Source organism: Abramis brama, assembly GCF_963993115.1.
Source record: "Abramis brama genome assembly, chromosome: 19".
Classification (NCBI taxonomy): Eukaryota; Metazoa; Chordata; class Actinopteri; order Cypriniformes; family Leuciscidae; genus Abramis; species Abramis brama.
In genome coordinates, this window is record NC_139981.1 from 1,152,374 (window position 1) to 1,172,500 (window position 20,127).

The window sequence follows — 20,127 nt, forward strand, 5'->3', positions numbered from 1 at the left end:
ATTTGTTGTTTTGTCGTTAGTGAAAATCAATATTGACCTTGTATTTGAAAAAGGATCCTCATATAAGAAGCAATACTAAAATTCAGAGTCAGTTCATTCACATTCGGAGATCGACTATTTTTGACTGACAAAATGCCGGCGGAGTTGTTCAAAATCTTTCTTTTTAGTAAACTCTGTGTACACAATGTACTCAATGCTCAGTTTATGTGTAGAGCCCCTGGTGAGACTTCCAGCAAAGTTTCATGTTGTGTCGAGCCTTCTTAGTGTTTTAAAAATAGCGATTTTTGATGCTATCATAGTCGTGCCCCAATCACTCCCATTCAAAAGGCAATTTGAAAATACGAAAATACAGTCAAACTTAAAAGTGGCGTTTCCATCCTAATTACGCTTTTAAACGAAAGTTTGCCTCGGGTAGATTAACAAAAAGACCCTAGGTTGCATTTTGGCGAGAGTTACGCTTTAATAATGTTCTCAAAACGTTCTTTATACATTAGTCATGGAACGTTTTTTTCTGAAACGTTTAGTTGGACATTTTTTAAATGTTAATTCTAGTTGCGGAACGTTCAGAGAACATTCGAAAGTGACGTTCACGTAACATTTGCAAAACGGAATGTTCGCTCAACTTTTGCATAACAAAGAAAAAACTTCAAAACGTTTAAAAAATTTGACATTTTTAACATTCATAAATAACTTTTTCATAACTTATCAGGAATGTCAGCAAAATGTACATATTCTTCAGTGTGACTCCTGATCAATAATTTGGTGGATTCACTCCCATGTTTCAGTGAGGTCATTATTCCCCATAGTTTGAAGAGTGACATATAGAAACCACTCCGATAACTTCTAAATCTCTGATTTTCTTTTTTACTTTAGTGTTAATGTTTTATATCACTGAGAAAAGATTCTTTGATCCTCTTCCCAGGGAATTATCCCAGGCTGATCTTTCATTTCGAGCTGAAGAGGAGCATCTTGTACTTCATCCTGGAAACCTACGTTCCCTCCAGCCTGTTGGTGGTTCTGTCCTGGGTCTCTTTCTGGATCAGCCAATCGTCCGTCCCCGCACGCATTTGCATAGGTACAGTCATGCATTTCATTGTATGATATTTAAACTGGAATTATCCGGAACAATTTGTCCCAGGAACTTTTTTCCCCCAGACCTGTTGCTGTCTGCGTTTCCACCGCGATCTAAAGCCGGGATTTATTATCGTCCTTTACGATTGTTGCTTGTCAGACTGTACGAACTTGATCATCACTGTAAGCCATGTCACACCGTGTCCTAACTACACACGACATGCGATAAAAGGTTCATGTTAATCAGAGTGTTTGTCCTAACCAGCCGCGATGGCGACACGCGACGATTCTATTTTAGAAACGGTTTCTATTTTTCTGCGATGTCGCGCTGGAACAACAAACACAAAGTGTGGCGATGATGATCTCAGGTGCTGTTTATGTGCTTTATTTAATGTTAAAAGCGTGTCATGTGACTCTGAATATCATTTAGTGCTCCAGCTTTGTAGCTGTAAAAGCAACAATGGATAATTCACCTCAGATCTTGAAATTAAACAAATGGAAACAGGAACGTTCAAACTGTGAACAAACAAGTGTATTATTTGACAAAGATTGTTTTAGTAACTCAGCCTATGTATTTTTAATAATGTTTAAATGGTGTAATATTTGTGAATTTGATTATGTAGCGACTTATCCATTGTCTTGCGAGTGCCGTCGAGATTACTCTCTGGTGCCGCGAGACTCCGCCCACACGCTGTTCTGATTGGCTGACTCCGCCCACACGCTGTTCTGATTGGCTGTGGGTTTTGATTGATTTTGACGCATTCTGACTCATTTTGACTCGCAGTCGCGTCGCGTCTAGTGTGGACAGACAAATTATTTGTCGCTGGAATCTTATCGCATCGCGTCTGATGAGGACACAGTAAGATCTCAGTTGTCATTAATGTCAGACGTGTTTAAAACGGACGCACGCAAGAACTTGTCTGGAGTTTTACATCATCAGTCAATGACACGTTCAGTGATGTGAGCTGCGTTACACGCGGGATTGAAATGGTGGCTACAAAGAAATCTCTAATGTTAATTTTGTTCACGGCTTGTCTTGAAAAACAAAGACAATTTGACTGTCGTCGTAGGAGAATCACTGCAGGCCTGAGAGTCAAATCTGCTGACACAAATCTGATGGCAACGGTCATTAATCGGCTGTCAACATGTCAAACCAGTGTCAAATTTTAGGATCAGAGGATTCTTTTAGGATTTGCTAAATTTGTCTCAGACGTTTAAAGTGATGTCAGTGTTGGGGAAGCTCCTTTGAAACTGTAGTATGCCAGCGTAGTTGAGCATTTCTCTCCAGGGTCCTATGATGTTTTCCAATGCAGAAAACATGATCGGAATCACAGAATTCAGTCGTAAAAATTTACTTTACAGTGTAACGTAGAATGTCATAGAATTTTGCTAATTTTAGATGAACAAATCAAAAGTAAGGCCTAACACTTCATTAACTCACGATATGGACTAGTGTCTCTATTGCTATTGAAATCTGAAGTCTCCACGTTGTGCGTGTCTCAGTTTGCTCTACTACACAAACTCAAGCGTGACACTCTTCTGCCGTCTCGCTGTACGAGGACATGAACATCATCTCCAGGAATCTAGATTATAGGCAAACAGTCCGGTGACGTAGGACTGCGCGCGACTTTACAGTTCCCGCTGGATTTCATTCTCTGAATTTAAGCGTAATAAAGCCTGAACCTCGTCGTCGGTCCATCGGTCGTATTTTTTAAACTCCATTGTTGATGCGAATAGCAGACGACTGTTACTGTAACTGTTACTGTTTCTGTTACTGTTCCTGCACTGTAACTGTTACTGCACTGTTCCTGCACGCACCGCAACTGATGGTGGTTGAAATAAAATGCTGCGTGGAGTCAACCAATCAAAATGCGGCATGAACTGGACCAATCAGCATGTTCAGCGCACAAGTCCCACTCTGCAAAAAATGCTTTTCTTACTTAGTCTTTTTGTCTTGTTTCCAGTCCAAATATCAAACATTTCTTAAATCAAGATGGATTTACTAAAGTAGTAAAATGACATAAGATATTAAGTCTTGTTTTCTCGGGAAATAAATAAAAATTAAGTGAGTTTTTTGCTTAAAACAAGCAAAATTATCTGCCAATGGAGTAAGAAAAATAATCTTGTTTCAGTTTGAATTAAGTTTTTTTTTTTACCCCAATGACAGATAATTTTGCTTGTTTAAAGCAAAAACTCACTTAATTTGGATTAATTCCCCCGGAAAACAGGACATAATAGCTAATGGTGTTTTACTCATCTAGTAAATGCATCTTGATTTAAGAATTTTTAGATATTTGGACTGGAAACAAGACAAAAATACTAAGTAAGAAAAGCATTTTTCCAATCCGTGGCTCAAAAACCATAAATGATCTGAACCGTGAATTTTGTGACCCGTTGCACCACTACTAGTTGATTTTCTTAAGTCTCATAAACACTGAGCAGTTCAGAGTTCAGAGCCCTGACTGTGTGTGTGTTACAGGCGTGACCACTGTCCTGACGATGACCACACTGATGATGGGCGCCCGCACGTCTCTGCCCAACGCCAACTGCTTCATCAAGGCCATCGACGTGTACCTGGGCATCTGCTTCAGCTTCATCTTTGGGGCGCTGATCGAGTATGCCGTGGCCCACTTCTGCACACTGCACCACCCCGACTGCAACAGCGCACTCATGGTGAGAGATGGCCGGAGAACTCATCACTGCCTTCATCATCATCATCCTCATCATCATCATACTGTGCTCATCATCATCATCATCTGTGGTGTTTTCTGTGGTAAGCAGCACTATTATTGCTCATACTAGTGTTGTCAAAAGTGTTGTCTATTGGTCCAATGGGGGGTTCCAATAATACAGGGAAGGTTTCTCTGCGTATTACTTGTCTTTCCTTTTCGCAACGCAACAAGATTAAATGCAATATATTTTATCACATGTAATAACTCGTTGTTTCATCTGACTCCATAAATGAAAAAGATTTTAATGATGTCTGTGCATCATTAAAGTGTTTATTCTTTTAAACTCTGATTATATTTGACCAGCTTAGATCAGGAAACTATATCGCTTCGAGTTCCTCACCAGGTCTCCGGCACAGTTGGTCAGTTCCGATTATCAAAACAGGTAATTGGCTAAATATCTGGGATTTGCCGTATTCACACGTGCACAATCAAAGATATATATATACATAGCCCCCTTGAATGCCCCTTGAATGCCCCTCAGGAACTTAATTAAATTGTTTACTTTGGTAGAGGTCTTGACCACCATTAAAAGATATTAGTCGATCAACTTTACCTTTCTTAAAAATGGCTTTGGTTTGGCCAATCTCGTGGCATTCCACGCACACTTATCTAAAGCAACATTAAATTAGAACAGAGGTAATTAGACGTACCCAGATCTAGGTTGATCAAACAGCATTTGCTGATTCTAGATGGAAAATAACTCGTCTCCTCATTCAAGCACACTTGAATCTGATATCAGGTATTAGTCGTCACTAATCTCTGACGCAAACTTGTGGAAATATACAAATCCGATAATCTACTTGGGAAAGTCGGAAAATCTCAGAGTCGGTCAGAATACAATCAGACGTTTACAATTTATTGACCAGGTAATGAAGCAATAATTCAAAATCCAGTTCATAAGAATAAAATCATCAGTTAAGCATATCATAACAACAATTCAGAAATAGAGGAATTTGTAGAAATTATTACCTGGCAACAAGAATTACACACAGCGGTTGTGTGGGAAGTCAACCTACAGACTTCCCGAACTTTTCTGCACCTTTTCCTTATATACCCAGATAATTCAATATTCTTACCAAATGGTGGCGTCTGTCATTATAATTAGATTTTGGTTCCCTATTGAGGGATTCACACACAATTTATACTTGAATGGCTTCTTGTTTTCCATACAGGAGGTCTGAATGGAGGACCTGGGGGAGGGAAACACCTTTTAGGGACACATCACTTATCTCATATTTTATAACTTCTTTTAGCTTTTCATTATGGTTGGGAGAATGAGACCATTTTACCAGGTGCACTGAGACACTTTAAATTATATCAAACATGCATAGTTACTTCTTGTACATACTTAACATTGCATAGGTTTTCAGTGTATTTTAGGTGAGGAGGAGGAGGAGGAGGATGAAGGGGAGATAGTGTGTGTGAAGTGTGACTGTGTGCTGCGTCTCGTAAGTTCCTGTTACATATGCTAGTTCAAGTGACTTCAATGTTTGTTTGTATTTTGTTGTGTTTTTTCATTTGTGTTAAAAAGTATATAAATGTTTATTTATTTATTCTAAAATGGTGGATGGTTTGTCTAGATAAGACTCTTATTCCTCGGCTGGATCATGTCGAGACTCTGAAGCTGCACTGAAACTCACATTTGGACCCCATTGAAGTCACTATACATAGAAAAATCCTTGAATGTTTTCCTCAAAAACCTTAATTTCTTTTCTACTGAAGAAAGAAAGACATGAACATCATGGATGATGTGGAGGAGAGTAAATTATCAGGAAATTTTAATTCTGAAGTGAACTACTCCTTTAAACCAACTATTGTAATCATCATAATCACTGTGATCATCATCAAAATCATTAATCGTTTACATCATCTTCTCATCTCATCAAATCATACCTGTGATCTTTCCTCTTGAGTTTCATTGCTAATTCTCTCTGTCCTCTGTCAGTACGGTCATCACATGCACGACTGCGAGGAAGAGATGAACGGCATCGTCACAACCATCGCCAGCAATTCCTCACGGGTAAAGAGACGCAAAGACTCGGTGTCGGCGTCCACCGGCGCTGGAGAACCGGGTCTCGGACCCGCCAGCGAAGACAAGGCCCCCGAGGGCCCGCCCGAGCTCTTCAGCCGCTGCGCCAAAAACATGTCCATCTTGAGGAAGATCCTGAGATCCATCAACTGCTGTCACGTGGAAAACCCACATTATATAGACAACTACTCCCGGTTAACCTTCCCGCTGTCGTTCGTCTTCGTTAATCTGCTCTATTGGACCTACTACCTGTACTTTTAACCATGTTGAATCATTTCTGTGTGTGTGTGTGTGTGTGTTTGAAAGACCAAGAGACTCAGCAGAAATGGAGAAGAGTTGAAGTTAAGATCTATCAACAGCATTTGTGATTTAACTACCATTACTACAGTTACCGTATCAAATGGAGCATTTAAAAGCAGACATTTGGAGCTCATATTTTTGTTAAATATGATTTTGTATTAAATATGCAAAAATGCTTTTCTTACTTAGTACTTTTGTCTTGTTTCCAGTCCAGAATATCTAAAAATTCTTAAATCAAGATGTATTTACTAGATTATCTCATGTTTTCTGGGGAAATAACTAAAAATTAAGTGAGTTGTTGCTTAAAAAAAGCAAAATTATCTTCCAATGGGGTGAGAAAAATAATCTGTTTTCTGTTTGAATTAAGATTATTTTTCTCACCCCATTGTCAGATAATTTTGCTTGTTTAATTTTTGTTATTTCCCCAGAAAACATGACATAATATCTTATGGCATTTTACTACTTTAGTAAACAAGACAAAGACTTTAGTAGACAAAACAACAGGGCTGGAAACAAGACAAAAATACTAAGTAAAAGAAGTATTTTTAATATTTGTGCTGTAAACCATCTTTCTTGCAGTGGATTTCTTTTCACATACGGACATAAAAGTAGCTTTTTCTCTATGGAAAATGTCCATCTGTGTGAAAGTCGGTGTGTTTACCAGCTGTAAAATGCCACAGATGCTGTTGAAAGAGTTTAACTTGTACTGAACCCGAAGATTATGATGCAGACGTGTAAAATATATATTATATGCGTATTGTCCCATATATGAATCTCAATGATAGCGGCGTCAGGTCGGACGTTTGGTGTGACTGATGGTGATTAAATCCTCTGAATAACTAGTTTAATGTCGTTAGTAATACTGGTTAGCATCGGATTACTGGAAGTCTTGGGTTTGACTAGATCTTAAAGACAACATGAAATCAGAATTTAATAAACTTTCCTGTCCCATTCCCATTCACGTCGGCTGTGTGTGCTGGATAATGTTAATGTTAACCAGTGGTTAGTCATTGTTTTAGTCTGCTTGAGTAATTTCATGCTAATGAAGGTTAATGTATTGCAATGATGAAGAAAATAATGAAGGATTTTGAGAAAGAAGTGTCACAGTGGGACACGTATAGAAGGAGCAGGGTTGATGAAAGGGCTGAAAATTAATTAAATTATAAAAAAATGAACACCTAACCCATAATTTTAAAATAAAAACAATGAAAATAAAACACTTACTAAAAAATATTAGTTCACCTGCATGTCATGTGATCGTTAACCGTCGTCAGAGAACATGCAAATGTGTTAAATTATTGAAATATTCAATTATTCAAGGATTTCGGCAGACTAAAGCGTTTGGGAATCGCCGCTCGGGAGGATGTTTGATGCCGTCACTAGAGGAAGAAATAGGGAAAATTTTAGTATTTGAAGGTGTGTGAATGATTGTTGGAAACTTTGAGTATCTTTCATGTGCATTTGTGTGTGTGTGTGTGTGTGTTGACCATCATTGCTGGATGGCTCGACCCATCCAGAAGTCTAACAGAAATAGTCTGATGCAGTAAAATATTATTCAAAACTTGATGTCCTAAAGGAATAGTTTGTCCAAAGAGAAAAGCTCATTTACTCGCCCTCATGTCCATCCAAACCGGAATTACTTCCTGTCGAATCTCATTTCGGCTGCAAATTTAAATATGAAATGGTTCAAGTTTTACTTCTGTCTGTGTGTCTCATCTTTCACCCCGGATAATAGGGAACGTTTATAGAAGGTTTGCTCAAAATGATCTGGTCTTTAATAACATTTCGTTATTGATACACTGATACACTGATACACTGTTAATGGAACTTATTTTTGAGTGATTTAGTGAGTGAGTGACTGAGCGAGTGAGTGAGCGAGTCAACGAGTGTGAGCGAGTCAGCGAGTGTGAGCGAGTGAGTGAGTGAGCGAGTGAGTGAGCGAGTGAGCGAGTGAGTGAGTGAGTGAGTGAGTGAGCGAGTGAGTGAGTGAGTGACTAAGCGAGTGAGTGAGTGAGTGACTAACTGAGCGAGTGAGTGAGTGAGGGACTGAGCGAGTGAGTGAGCGAGCGAGTCAGCGAGTGTGAGCGAGTGAGTGAGTGACTGAGTGAGCGAGTGAGTCAGCGAGTGAGCGAGTGAGCGAGAGTGAGTGAGTGAGTGAGCGAGTGAGTGAGTGAGTGACTGACTGAGCGAGTGAGCGAGTCAGCGAGTGTGAGCGAGTGAGTGACTGAGCGAGTGAGTGACTGAGCGAGTGAGTGAGTGAGTGAGTGAGAGTGAGTGAGCGAGTGAGTGAGCGAGTGAGTGAGTGAGTGAGTGAGTGAGCGAGTGAGTGAGTGTGAGGGACTGAGTGAGTGTGTGAGCGAGTGAGTGAGAGAGAGTGAGAGAGAGAGAGTTGCTACATATTTCGGAATGTTCAGCGAACATTCAAATGTAACATTCCAATGATGTTTAAGGAATAAAATGGAATGTTCACTTAACGTTTATATGACCAAGAAAAAAGAACATTTAAACATTTTAAAAGCTGGATGTTCAGAAATATCATTTTCATAACACATTTTTGTTAGCTTCAGTCCGGCTCAACACGTCTTCACTTGCAATATGTGCATTAAACACAAGCATGAATGAGGTTTGAGAGCCGGTCGAGGCATGAGGGCCAGTAAATGATGACAGAATCGTTGAACTATCTCAGATCGACTGCTCTCCTCTAGTCCATCACAGTCGTCTCTCTTTCACTCGTGTTCATCTCCTCCACATGGAAAACCTCCTCTCTCTCTGTGGGTCTGGAGTGTGAGTTACGGCAGTGTTGAAGCCAGTTCTGTTTATTGCTTCCATAAATCCTCGGGCCTCGGCCGCTTTCTTGCACATTACAGGATCGATGGATCGCAGGGGCCGTGTAAACTCTTTATTCGACTCGCTTTAATGATTCATGCTTCGAACCAGAGGTGTTTGTGGACCAGACCAAGCCGTAATCACCCAAGGCACTACATGTGGCGACTGATGCTAAAATATCTGGAATGCATTACATATCTTTGGGACGCACTGTGCATTAAAGCTCTCGTTATGCACTGGACTAAACACTTCGGGTTATGATTATCTAAACTGATGTATTTTATGTAATTGATGCTTGATTTTGCTCAATAACTGAAGGTAAAATAAGCACAGCAGTGCAAACAAGCCACACTACCGGACCGGATCCGGCACTCTTTCCTAAGCTGTGAATGCTCACCTTTTGACTTTTTATTAGCAATTGATGTCATAATGGTCAGATTAATTAATTAATTTTAATCTCTGGACCTCGTTTAGGTTTTTGAAAACTGTTTGGATCTGCTGTTTTTGTAAGTTATGGCTTCCTCTAGATGTTTTGGGCGTTTGCTGCTGGCATGCAGTCGGATCCTTCATTTCACGCCGAATGCCTTCCGTTCAGTTTCAAACTATACAAAGTGCTTGATTTTTCTATTTAATGCATGTTTCTGTACCACTCTAGGGTGATTTTACGTGTAACACCGTGTCCTAAACAGACACGATGCGATGAGATTCCAGCGACAAATAATTAGTCTGTCCACACTAGACGCGACGCGACTGCGAGATGCGTCGTAATCAATCAAAACCCACAGCCAATCAGAACAGCGTGGGGGCGGAGTCAGCCAATCAGAACAGCGTGTGGGTGGAGTCAGCCAATCAGAACAGCGTGTGAGCGGAGTCAGCCAATCAGAACAGCGGGTGGGCGGAGTCAGCCAATCAGAACAGTGTGTGGGCGGAGTCTCGCGGCACCAGAGAGTAATCTCGCAAGAAAATAGATACCTGTAAGTACATAATCAAATTCACAAATATTACACCATTTAAACATTATTAAAAATACATAGGCTGAGTTACTAAAACAATCTTTGTCAAATAATACACTTGTTTGTTCACAGTTTGAACGTTCTTGTTTCCATTTGTTTAATTTCAAGATCTGAGGTGAATTATCCATTGTTGCTTTTACAGCTACAAAGCTGGAGCACTAAATGATATTCAGAGTCACATTTCACGCTTTTAACATTAAATAAAGCACATAAACAGTCCCTGAGATTATCATCGCCACACTTTGTGTTTGTTGTTCCAGAAAAATAGAAACCGTTTCTAAAATAGAATCATCGCGTGTCGCCGTCGCGGCTGGATAGGACAAACACTCTGATTAACATGGAGAAGAGGCTTTTATCGCGCGTCGCGTCGTGTCGTGTCGCGTCGCGTGTAGTTAGGACACGGTGTAATATATTATTATTGACATATTTATGGGACTTTTTTTGTGTTGATTCATTGGTTGAGAATTAATGCAATAAGTTGATTATGCATATCTGGGTTATTATAGTTAAAACCATAAAAGGTTTTCAGTATTTATTAATAAATGTTAACTGAAATAAAACAAAAAATTAAAAAAAACTAACTTTCAGCTAGTTGGCAATTAAGGCAACGTTTCTCATATTAATTTAGTTTAACGTAATGTACTAAAAAAACGGTAACACTTTACAATAAGGTTCATTAGTTAACACTACCTTAGTTAACATGAACTAAGAATGAACAATACTTTTACAGCATTTATTAATCTTAGTTAATATTAATTTCAACATTTACTATACGTTATTAAAATCAAAGGTTGTATTAGTTAATGCACTGTGAACTAACATGAACAAACAACGAACAGCTGGATTATTAACTAACATTAACAAAGATTAATAAATACTGTAACAAATGTATTGTTCATGGTTAGTTCATGCTAGTCAATACATTAACTAATGAACCTTATTGTAAATTGTTACCAAAAAAACTATATAGACATAAAAAAAGCACAACAAAATGACTAAAATATTAAAATAAAAAATGAATTATAACACTGATGCATATTCCAAATTCACAGAAAATATTTTTCTTTAGTGATTCCCGTTGTAGGACACTTTCACAAACTTTATTTTGATTTTATTAGCATCCTTGCGAGGTGAGATTATATTTGCACCAATATTAGTAAGCAGCTTAACACAATCCATGTGAAATCTTCATGCATGTCTAATAATAATTCATCTCTGTTCCAGCAAATAGTGCCAAACAAGTAAGCCAAAGAGTTCATAACAGACGACAATAACCTGCTCAATAACCTGTTTGTTTAGCTCTTCTATTCACATTATAACCTGCAAACTGACCCGTATTCAGTTGCAAGGCTGTCTACGTCTTCACTAATTTTCCCATCATTTATATAGTTCCATCATAATCATCACTTTATCGATCATAATGATGTCGCAGTGAATTTGCGTGTTTGAGGATGCTGATTTCTGAAGCCCTGATGTTAATATGTGTGTATAATGCAACATTGGCGTATAGATAGGGTTGAAGAGCGACTGTAAATACTGCATGTTTACTTGATGTTTACTAAATAATGACATTACAAATAATAATTCAAATAAAAAAGACAAACAAGAATTCACGAGTGATATTTATTTTTCCTGCTGCGAATAAGTTCAACATTACAGAACACTGTGAACACTGAAGAAGATATTAGCATGACAGCGCTATAATTAGCTCGTCATCATTATATTTTAATGAGTGTTTACTAGCAAAACGCCAGATGGTTGAGAAAACAGAACAGAAGTACTTTGTATAAATATACATAAGACACTTTGACAAATTGTTTTAATGTTTGTTCAAAAAAGAAAGTTAGAAGCCATTATCAAAGGCATTTTACAACTGAGGATTTCAGATCACACACTGTATAAAATCTCATTTCTCTACTTGTCATTTTACTTCCGTATCATTTATCTGTTTTAATTCCTTTTATAACTCTTTTAATTTCTCTTGCTTTTATTTTGCGCTTATTTTCTATGCAAAACACTTTGAATTGACATAGTGGGATATTTTAATTCCTTTCTATGTGAAGCACTTTGAATTGCTATAGTGTATGAAATGTGCTTTATAAATAAACTTGCCTTGCCTTGCTTACAAGAGTTGAGGTAACTTTTTTAATTGTGTTGATTCCAATGCATGTGGATAAACACAGTAAATTAAGTTTATTTGACTAAAATTTAAAAAGTGCACATGCATTAGGCATTAATGAAAAATAATGCTTGATTTGAGCAGAAGCTACATTACAGTAAACCATATTATCACTGTATGAATTGAAATATTTCCTTCCTCAAGTAGAAGCTGTACTTTGCATGACTGAGTGACCGGATCTGCTGAAAGGCTCTTTCACAAACTCCTGAAACAATGTTTTTTGTAAGTTGATCTGAGTATTTGCGCCTTAATTTCATCCAACGTTTAAAGGGGTGGTTGATTATGATTTGACTTTTCTAACTTTAGTTAGTGTGTAATGTTGCTGTTTGAGCATAAACAACATCTGCAAAGTTACGACGCTCAAAGTTCAGAGCAAAGGGAGATATTTGCTTTTAAAGAAATCGTTTTTTAAGGACTACAACAAACGGCTGGTAGAGACTACACCACATTCCTCCCGGGATAGTGACATCACCAACCCTAAAATTTACATAAACCCCGCCCCCTGAACACGATTTATAGATAATCAAGACAGAATATGCTAATCACTGACTAGAAGATAACTACACATCAGCTTCATAAATTCATCAACTAACCATTCAGAGATGTCCTGTTCTTCTACATGTTGTCTCTTCTTCTAGAGTCTCTCCATCTTTGACTCTGGTTTGAACACAAAAGGCTAAACGTTTTGAAATGTTCAGTGCATGTGTGTGTGAGGTAAAAGAACACGAGCTGTTGAAGCTCCGCCCCCTGCGCCGGGAGCAGCAGCTCATTTGCATTTAATGGGACAAACACAAAAACAGTGCGTTTTTGCTCACCCTCAAAAAGTGACAATTTTAACATGCTATATAAAAATATCTGTGGGGTATTTAGAGCTAAAACTTCACACACACTCTGGGGACATCAGAGACTTATTTTACATCTTGTGAAAAGTGCATTATACCCTTTAAGGGTTTTTGATGCTTGAATTCAAAGTGTCTGTTTTTGTCTTAGTAGATATTAAGTGTTGATAGCAGTCAAAATCATGGCAGAATACAGAAGTAACCAAACAAACAATCAGGAACAGCAAATAATTATTATATATTGACAAATAATTATTTAAAAACAAATTAAAGTCAGTATCTTTACATTAGTGGACTATGAGCTGAGTAATATTGAAATACAGCACAAAATTAAAATAACTTGCTAAAAATTGTTAAGAGAGAAATGTCCTTTCTATTCTATTTTAGTTTTTATTCTATAAATTCTTTAATAAGGTTTAGGTGAGTTTTTCATTTTATTTAGCTTTGTGTTTAAAACAGTGTGTTTTGATAGATAAACAAGCAACTCTTTACAATTAGTTTTCATTTGTTAATATTAGTTAACTACATTAGTTCGCATGAACAGAACATTTTACAGCATTTATTAATCTTAGTCTCAACATTTACTAATACATTTAGTAACCCTAACCCTAAGATCAAAGTTTTATAAATCACTAAACAAAGGTTAATAAATGCTGTAAATATATATTGCTTTGTTAGTTAATGCATTATGTAATTAGACCTTGTAATCGTGTGTGTGTTTTGCTGTTTTGATTTGTTCAATTATGTTTCTGCTCAGATCATGGAGGATCAATATAGTTTAGTGAGACGTACTCGACTGCAGCATCACTCATTACGGCTAATTAAACACTAACAAGACTGAATAACGATCCTGATAATGAGCATAAAACTGATGATATTATGCGTATTGATGTCGTAACATCAGATTATTGACAAACATCACCTGAGGAATTATTCCTCTACTGGATTTTAATTATGAATCTGTTGCTGAGTTTGATCTCGTTTATGGCGTTTGTGTAAACGTGACGTTCGGTCTCATATTTGCTCTTTTATTGCTCAGGAGACGAAGCTGTAAAAATATAATATTAGTATAAACTAGATTAAAAAAAGTTTAAGACAAACTTTGAAGTTGGCTTGAGAAAGCCTGACCAGAAAGTTTGAAAAAGTATGTGTGTGTGTGTGTGTGTGTGTGATCTCAGAATAACCCCCTTCAGGTGTGTGTGTGTGTGTGTGTGTGTGTGTGTGTGTGTGTGTGTGTGAGAGATCTCCGAATAACCCCCTTCAGGTGTGTGTGTGTGTGTGTGTGTGTGTGTGTGATCTCAGAATAACCCCCTTCAGGTGTGTGTGTGTGTGTGTGTGTGTGTGTGTGTGTGAGATCTCCGAATAACCCCCTTCAGGTGTGTGTGTGTGTGTGATCTCAGAATAACCCCCTTCAGGTGTGTGTGTGTGATCTCTGAATAACCCCCTTCAGGTGTGTGTGTGTGTGTGTGTGTGTGTGTGTGTGATCTCCAAATAACCCCCTTCAGGTGTGTGTGTGTGAGATATCCGAATAACCCCCTTCAGGTGTGTGTGTGTGATCTCCGAATAACCCCCTTCAGGTGTGTGTGTGTGTGTGTGTGTGTGTGATCTCCGAATAACCCCCTTCAGGTGTGTGTGTGAGATCTCCGAATAACCCCCTTCAGGTGTGTGTGTGTGTGTGATCTCCGAATAACCCCCTTCAGGTGTGTGTGTGTGTGTGTGTGTGTGATCTCCAAATAACCCGCTTCAATTGTGTGTGTGTGTGTGTGATCTCCGAATAACCCCCTTCAGGTGTGTGTGTGTGTGTGTGTGTGTGAGATCTCCGAATAACCCCCTTCAGGTGTGTGTGTGTGTGTGTGAGCTCCGAATAACCCCCTTCAGGTGTGTGTGTGTGTGTGTGTGTGTGTGATCTCCGAATAACCCCCTTCAGGTGTGTGTGTGTGTGTGTGTGTGTGTGATCTCCGAATAACCCCCTTCAGGTGTGTGTGTGTGTGTGTGTGATCTCCGAATAACCCCCTTCAGGTGTGTGTGTGTGTGTGTGTGTGTGATCTCCGAATAACCCCCTTCAGGTGTGTGTGTGTGTGTGTGTGTGTGTGTGTGTGCTATCTCCGAATAACCCCCTTCAGGTGTGTGTGTGTGTGTGTGTGTGTGTGTGTGTAGAACCACCGGCTGGATGTACATTATCCCTCACTAATACAGATCATTCCCGTGTGTGTCCAGCAGGTGGCGCCGTCCACTCACGATCAACATCGTGATTCCTCAGGCATCAGTGTAATGCGATTATGAAACATGACTGTACACACACACACACACTGCAGTCTCTCACACCACGAGAAATGCCACTGAAAACATCTTTAAGCTGCTTACATTCCCAAACTCTGTGTTTGAGGTATTTGACACGTGTGTGTGTGTGTGTGTGTGTGTGTGTGTGTGGATTAAACCGTGAGCCGCAGGTTGTTCTCACTGTGGGGCCGGTTGTGTGTGTGTGTGTGTGTGTGTGTGTGTGTGTATCCTGAAGGACTTTGTGTAAATGATTGTTGTTCAGATCCTCTTCAAACCTGTACGTGTAGTTTCATAGATCATAATGAGAATCCAGCCGTATGAAGAGCTGTAATAACATCCACATCTCTGCTGAACACACACACTGTGGATGCATTAATGATCATAATAATAATGTTTATTATTATAACCCATCCACAGTGAAGCATTTGTGTTATTATTATTAGTAGTAGTATTGGTATTGTAATTGTTATTATTATTATTATTATTAAATATCTAACATATAATATACTAATATTTAGTAGTCGTATCATTATTAGAATTAACATTGTTGTTGTTATTATTATTTATATTATTATTATTATTATTATTATTAAATATCTGATAATACTAAGTTTCATTACTATAGTAGTGTTGTTATTTGTAGTATTGTTGTTACGATTATTATTATTAAAATATATTAAAAGTAATAATTAGTAGTAGCTGTAATATTATTAGAATTACTATTATTGTTGTTTTTTATATTATTATTATTATTACAAATCTAATAATGCTAATTATTGTTACCAGTAGTGTTATTATTAATATCTTCAGTCATTTCGCTTCTTCTTCAGTAAATGTATCTTGATTTAAGAATATTTAGATATTTGTGCTGGAAAAGACAAAAACAAAACAAAATACTATCAATGACTTTATGAGTTTTATATTGTTCTGTCGTTTCTCATTCGATGATGAAGTTCATTAATTCTCTTCGTCTTTTTTTCTGATTTTCACAATGTTTTGCTTCAATTGAAAGGTTCATCCGAGAGCTGGTCGGTTTGTTCAAGCCTTGCATGAATATCCCAGAGGAGAAGATGTTTTCCGGAGCCGGAGCGCTGAAGAAGTGTGAGTGATGATGATGATGATGATGATGATGATGATGATGATGAAGATGATTATGGGGTTTTGTGCCTAGAAGCGATTTAAAAACCTCTCCAATTAGAGTTGAGCGTATGAGAACACAGATACTCCTGCTTCACGAATCCTTCATCTGTCTGAGTGTCTGTCACACACACACACACACACACACACACACACACACACACAGTTCTGCACGAATCACAGCTTATTCCAGCTTGACCTGTAAAGTGACCAATGTTTTTAAGTGTCATTTAGAGGCGAAGATTTTTGGGATTCAGAGACCCAAGCATTGATATTTATAATGATTATTATTATTTTTTATTATTATTATTATTATTATTATTATGATTATTATTATTACTGTGATCATATTCAGTGCTGGAGGCGGTGGACATCACTGCGGTCCGAGAGATGTTTGGGTTTGAAGAAGCTTAATGGACGTGTGTTTATTCTTTCGTCTGGAATGATCTAGTAATTCATGGAGAAGAAGCTCAGCATGAAGATTTTAAAAGTGAAACCAGACGGACAAATTAAATATTTATAGAAGGCAAACTGATGTTGTAGTTTATCAGCACTTACTCATGTTGTGTAAATCACAAACAAATGCACACATGAACACACACACATGCACTGTTACAAAACCCAGAGAGCGTCTACACAGATGTAATGTGTGTGAAACAACTGATGATAACTTGATAATATATTGTGTGTTTTTGAATACAAGTCTCTTCTGCTCCCCTGCATTTATTTGATCAAAAATACAGTAAAAATTATTCCTATGTGAATATACAGTAAAGTGTAATTTATTCCTGTGATCAAAGCTGAATTTTCAGCATCATTACTCCAGTCTTCAGTGTCACATGATCCTTCAGAAATCACTCTAATATGATGATTTGATGCTCAAGAAACATTTATGATTATTAAAAAATGTTCAAAATGTTAAAAAGTTCATATTTTTGTGGAAACTGTGATGCATTTTATTTTTCAGGATTCTTTGATGAATAGAAAGTTCAAAAGAACAGCATTTATTTGAAATAGAATAATTTGAACACACGCAAAAATGAACTTTTTTACAGTAGTGTAGGTTTCATTAAAGTCCCCCTGTTGTCAATAATTTTATCCCTTAAAGGGGTTGTCGGATGCTAATTTTCCAGAAGTTGGTGTGATTCTTTAGGGTCTTCATGTAAAGTTTGTAATATACTTTGGTTAAAATTCCACAATGTTTGTGTAAAACAACACGCTTACCTCCTCAAAAACAGCTCTGTCCACAGCGACCCGTTTCGGTGCATGTCTCTTTAAATGATAATGAGCAACTGCTGAGGGCGGAAATATGCTAATACAGGAAATATGCTAATACGGGAAATATGCTAATACGGGAGATATGCTAATACGGGAGATATGCTAATACGGGAGATATGCTAATACGGGAAATATGCTAATACGGGACAGTCCGTCAGCGGTTGTGGGCGGAGCATTAGCAATATGACATCATATTGCTCTGAAAATTCAAACGGCTTGATTATTGAGAGTGTTTAGAATTTTTGCGGAAAAAAAAAAGGAGTGAATGTTTTTTTTCAGTGTATGGTGGTTGTGTCCAGAGCGCGTGGAGCAGCTGGGAGTCATAACAAAGGTTGAGGAGCCGATCGATTGGTGTTCAGGCATGGTACCTGTGCCTTCCCCTCCGGTCTACCCAGTCATTCCTTGACTCCGTCCAGCCCTTCTCTCTTAAAGAGGCCCATAATAAACGCATAATAATCACACCATGACATTTATATGCAAACACCACATAAAAGTACATTTTGCACTTTAAAACTCTATGAATATGCAAATGAGCCCCACCTCCACTCACTCACTCAGCTCAGAGATCCACTGGTTGACGATCACACGTTGATCTGATTGGTTACAAGGTAGTTTGTGACGTCAGAAACACCAGCGATTTCAAAGCGTGTTTTTGAGACTGTCTTTGGTTCACTGCAGTTTTAAGGAGGAAATACTCAGCAATGGTGTCGACTTATGGTGTCGGCACATTAAAATCACCACATAAACAACTTTAAAAGCTTGACTTTAAATACAAAAAAAAGTATGTGATATGGGCTATTTCACCCATCATGTGTTAGTTTAGCATCATAACATCAGTCTCCAGTGCTCTTCACGTGTTACACATTAAAAGGACGCTCCCTATGTGGCGGCTCTAGGTTTTGCAATGGACCCTTCAACATTTTAGAGCACTTTATTCATCCAAGGTCTGTTCTCTCTGTAAAAGTGAAAACAGGCGAAGGCTGAGGAGAGAAGCACTCTGACAGAGAGCACGTCTCCCGTTAAAAATATCCCAGCATGCAGTGTTTGTATACGGCTGTGACCCCAATGAAGAATGACAGTGCACTAAAAGCCCATGCACACAAATCTGAACCTGACTCTAAATATAAACACGTTTACGGCTCATGAAAGCGTCAGCCAGTGGTGCAAATGCACAACACCTCATGCAATAAATGTGTGATTCCAGTGAGTAATTCATCTGTCAATCAGAGCGTGTCACATATTACTGTAAATCAGGGTTGCCGGCTTTGGTTTCCTGAGATTTTGGTGACATTCATTTTCAAATATTTGACAAGGTTTGTACAAGGCGCTTAAAGTGCTTGAATTTGACTTTTATGAAATTTAAGCCCTGGAAAATCCTTGAAAACAGCCATATTTATGAAAAGATAATTGAAAAGCGCTTGAATTTATTGAAAGGCAATAAATGTGAAATTAGCGTTTCATTTTAATTTATTAATTTAATTTTGAACAATATTTTCACAAAAATAGATATAGAGCCATTTTGCATGGCTTTGAGTGTGATATTGCTCATAAATATCCATGTATATGATACAGCTTTAGGGAGGGGGGGGGGGGGTATCTGCAGTCATTGCATCTGCTGCACTTTATTTGTACTATTTTGTTTTATTGGTTTGTTTTTATTTATCTATTTACCTTTTTTAGAATTTGAAAGATAATAAAGATAATTGTTTGATAAGTGAGATCTCCTTGAAAACCAAAAAAGTAGTGCTTGAAAAGTCCTCGAAAGTCCTGGAATTTCATTTTACAGCATCTGTACGATGTATGTGTGTGTATGTGTATGCATGTGTGTATGCATGTGTGTATTAGGGATGCACCAATGTATCGGCCAATAATCAGTATCTGCCGATAAAAGCACTGTTATTTTCACTATCGGCCAATTGTTTAAAAACAGTCGATGATCAGGGCCCATTATATCCTGTCAATCAAAAGGGGGTGGAAAAATGTGTCAGACTGCAACTCGTATTGTGTGAAGAAAATTTATTTTGTGTTGAATTTAGAGCTGTAAAAGTTAATGTGACTAATGCATTAATAGTTAAAATTTGATTATTTGAAATTTTTTAGTCTAAATTATTGCACACATTTTTCTGTTGCATTTTTTGCACGTCTTTGAACCGTGGCTCGCTCATAATGTTTACAGAATAAATAATATGAGTAAAACTTGCTTATTCTCTCAAGCACATTTTGCATTGTTTTGTTTTTGACCCAAGAACGCGAGTCTGATGGCAAACGCGCGAGATTGTGTGATGCAGAAATAGAAACTAATGTTATTTTTAAATGACCTACTTTAGACTTTGCAACTAGTGCATGACATCCAGCCAAACCCTGACCTCTCCGCTTTACCCTCTCGCTACTCCTGACATTGAGCTGGTGTTCAGATGAGCTCAAACCGTCTGCAGCGCCAGCT

The 20,127-nt window shown here is 38.0% G+C and overlaps 1 protein-coding gene across 1 annotated transcript in view; it reads left to right on the top strand.

Annotated features, from left to right (window-relative positions):
• The window catches only part of LOC311070278 (gamma-aminobutyric acid receptor subunit pi), a 59,156-nt gene extending 52,757 nt beyond the window's left edge, over positions 1-6,399 (top strand). The window contains exons 8-10 of the mRNA XM_084094059.1: positions 923-1,075; positions 3,551-3,744; positions 5,749-6,399. Of these exons, the coding sequence (XP_083950185.1) occupies positions 923-1,075; positions 3,551-3,744; positions 5,749-6,093 (692 nt within the window). The 3' untranslated portion in view covers positions 6,094-6,399. The remainder of the gene's footprint in view (positions 1-922; positions 1,076-3,550; positions 3,745-5,748) is intronic.
• The last annotated feature ends 13,728 nt before the right edge of the window (positions 6,400-20,127 follow it).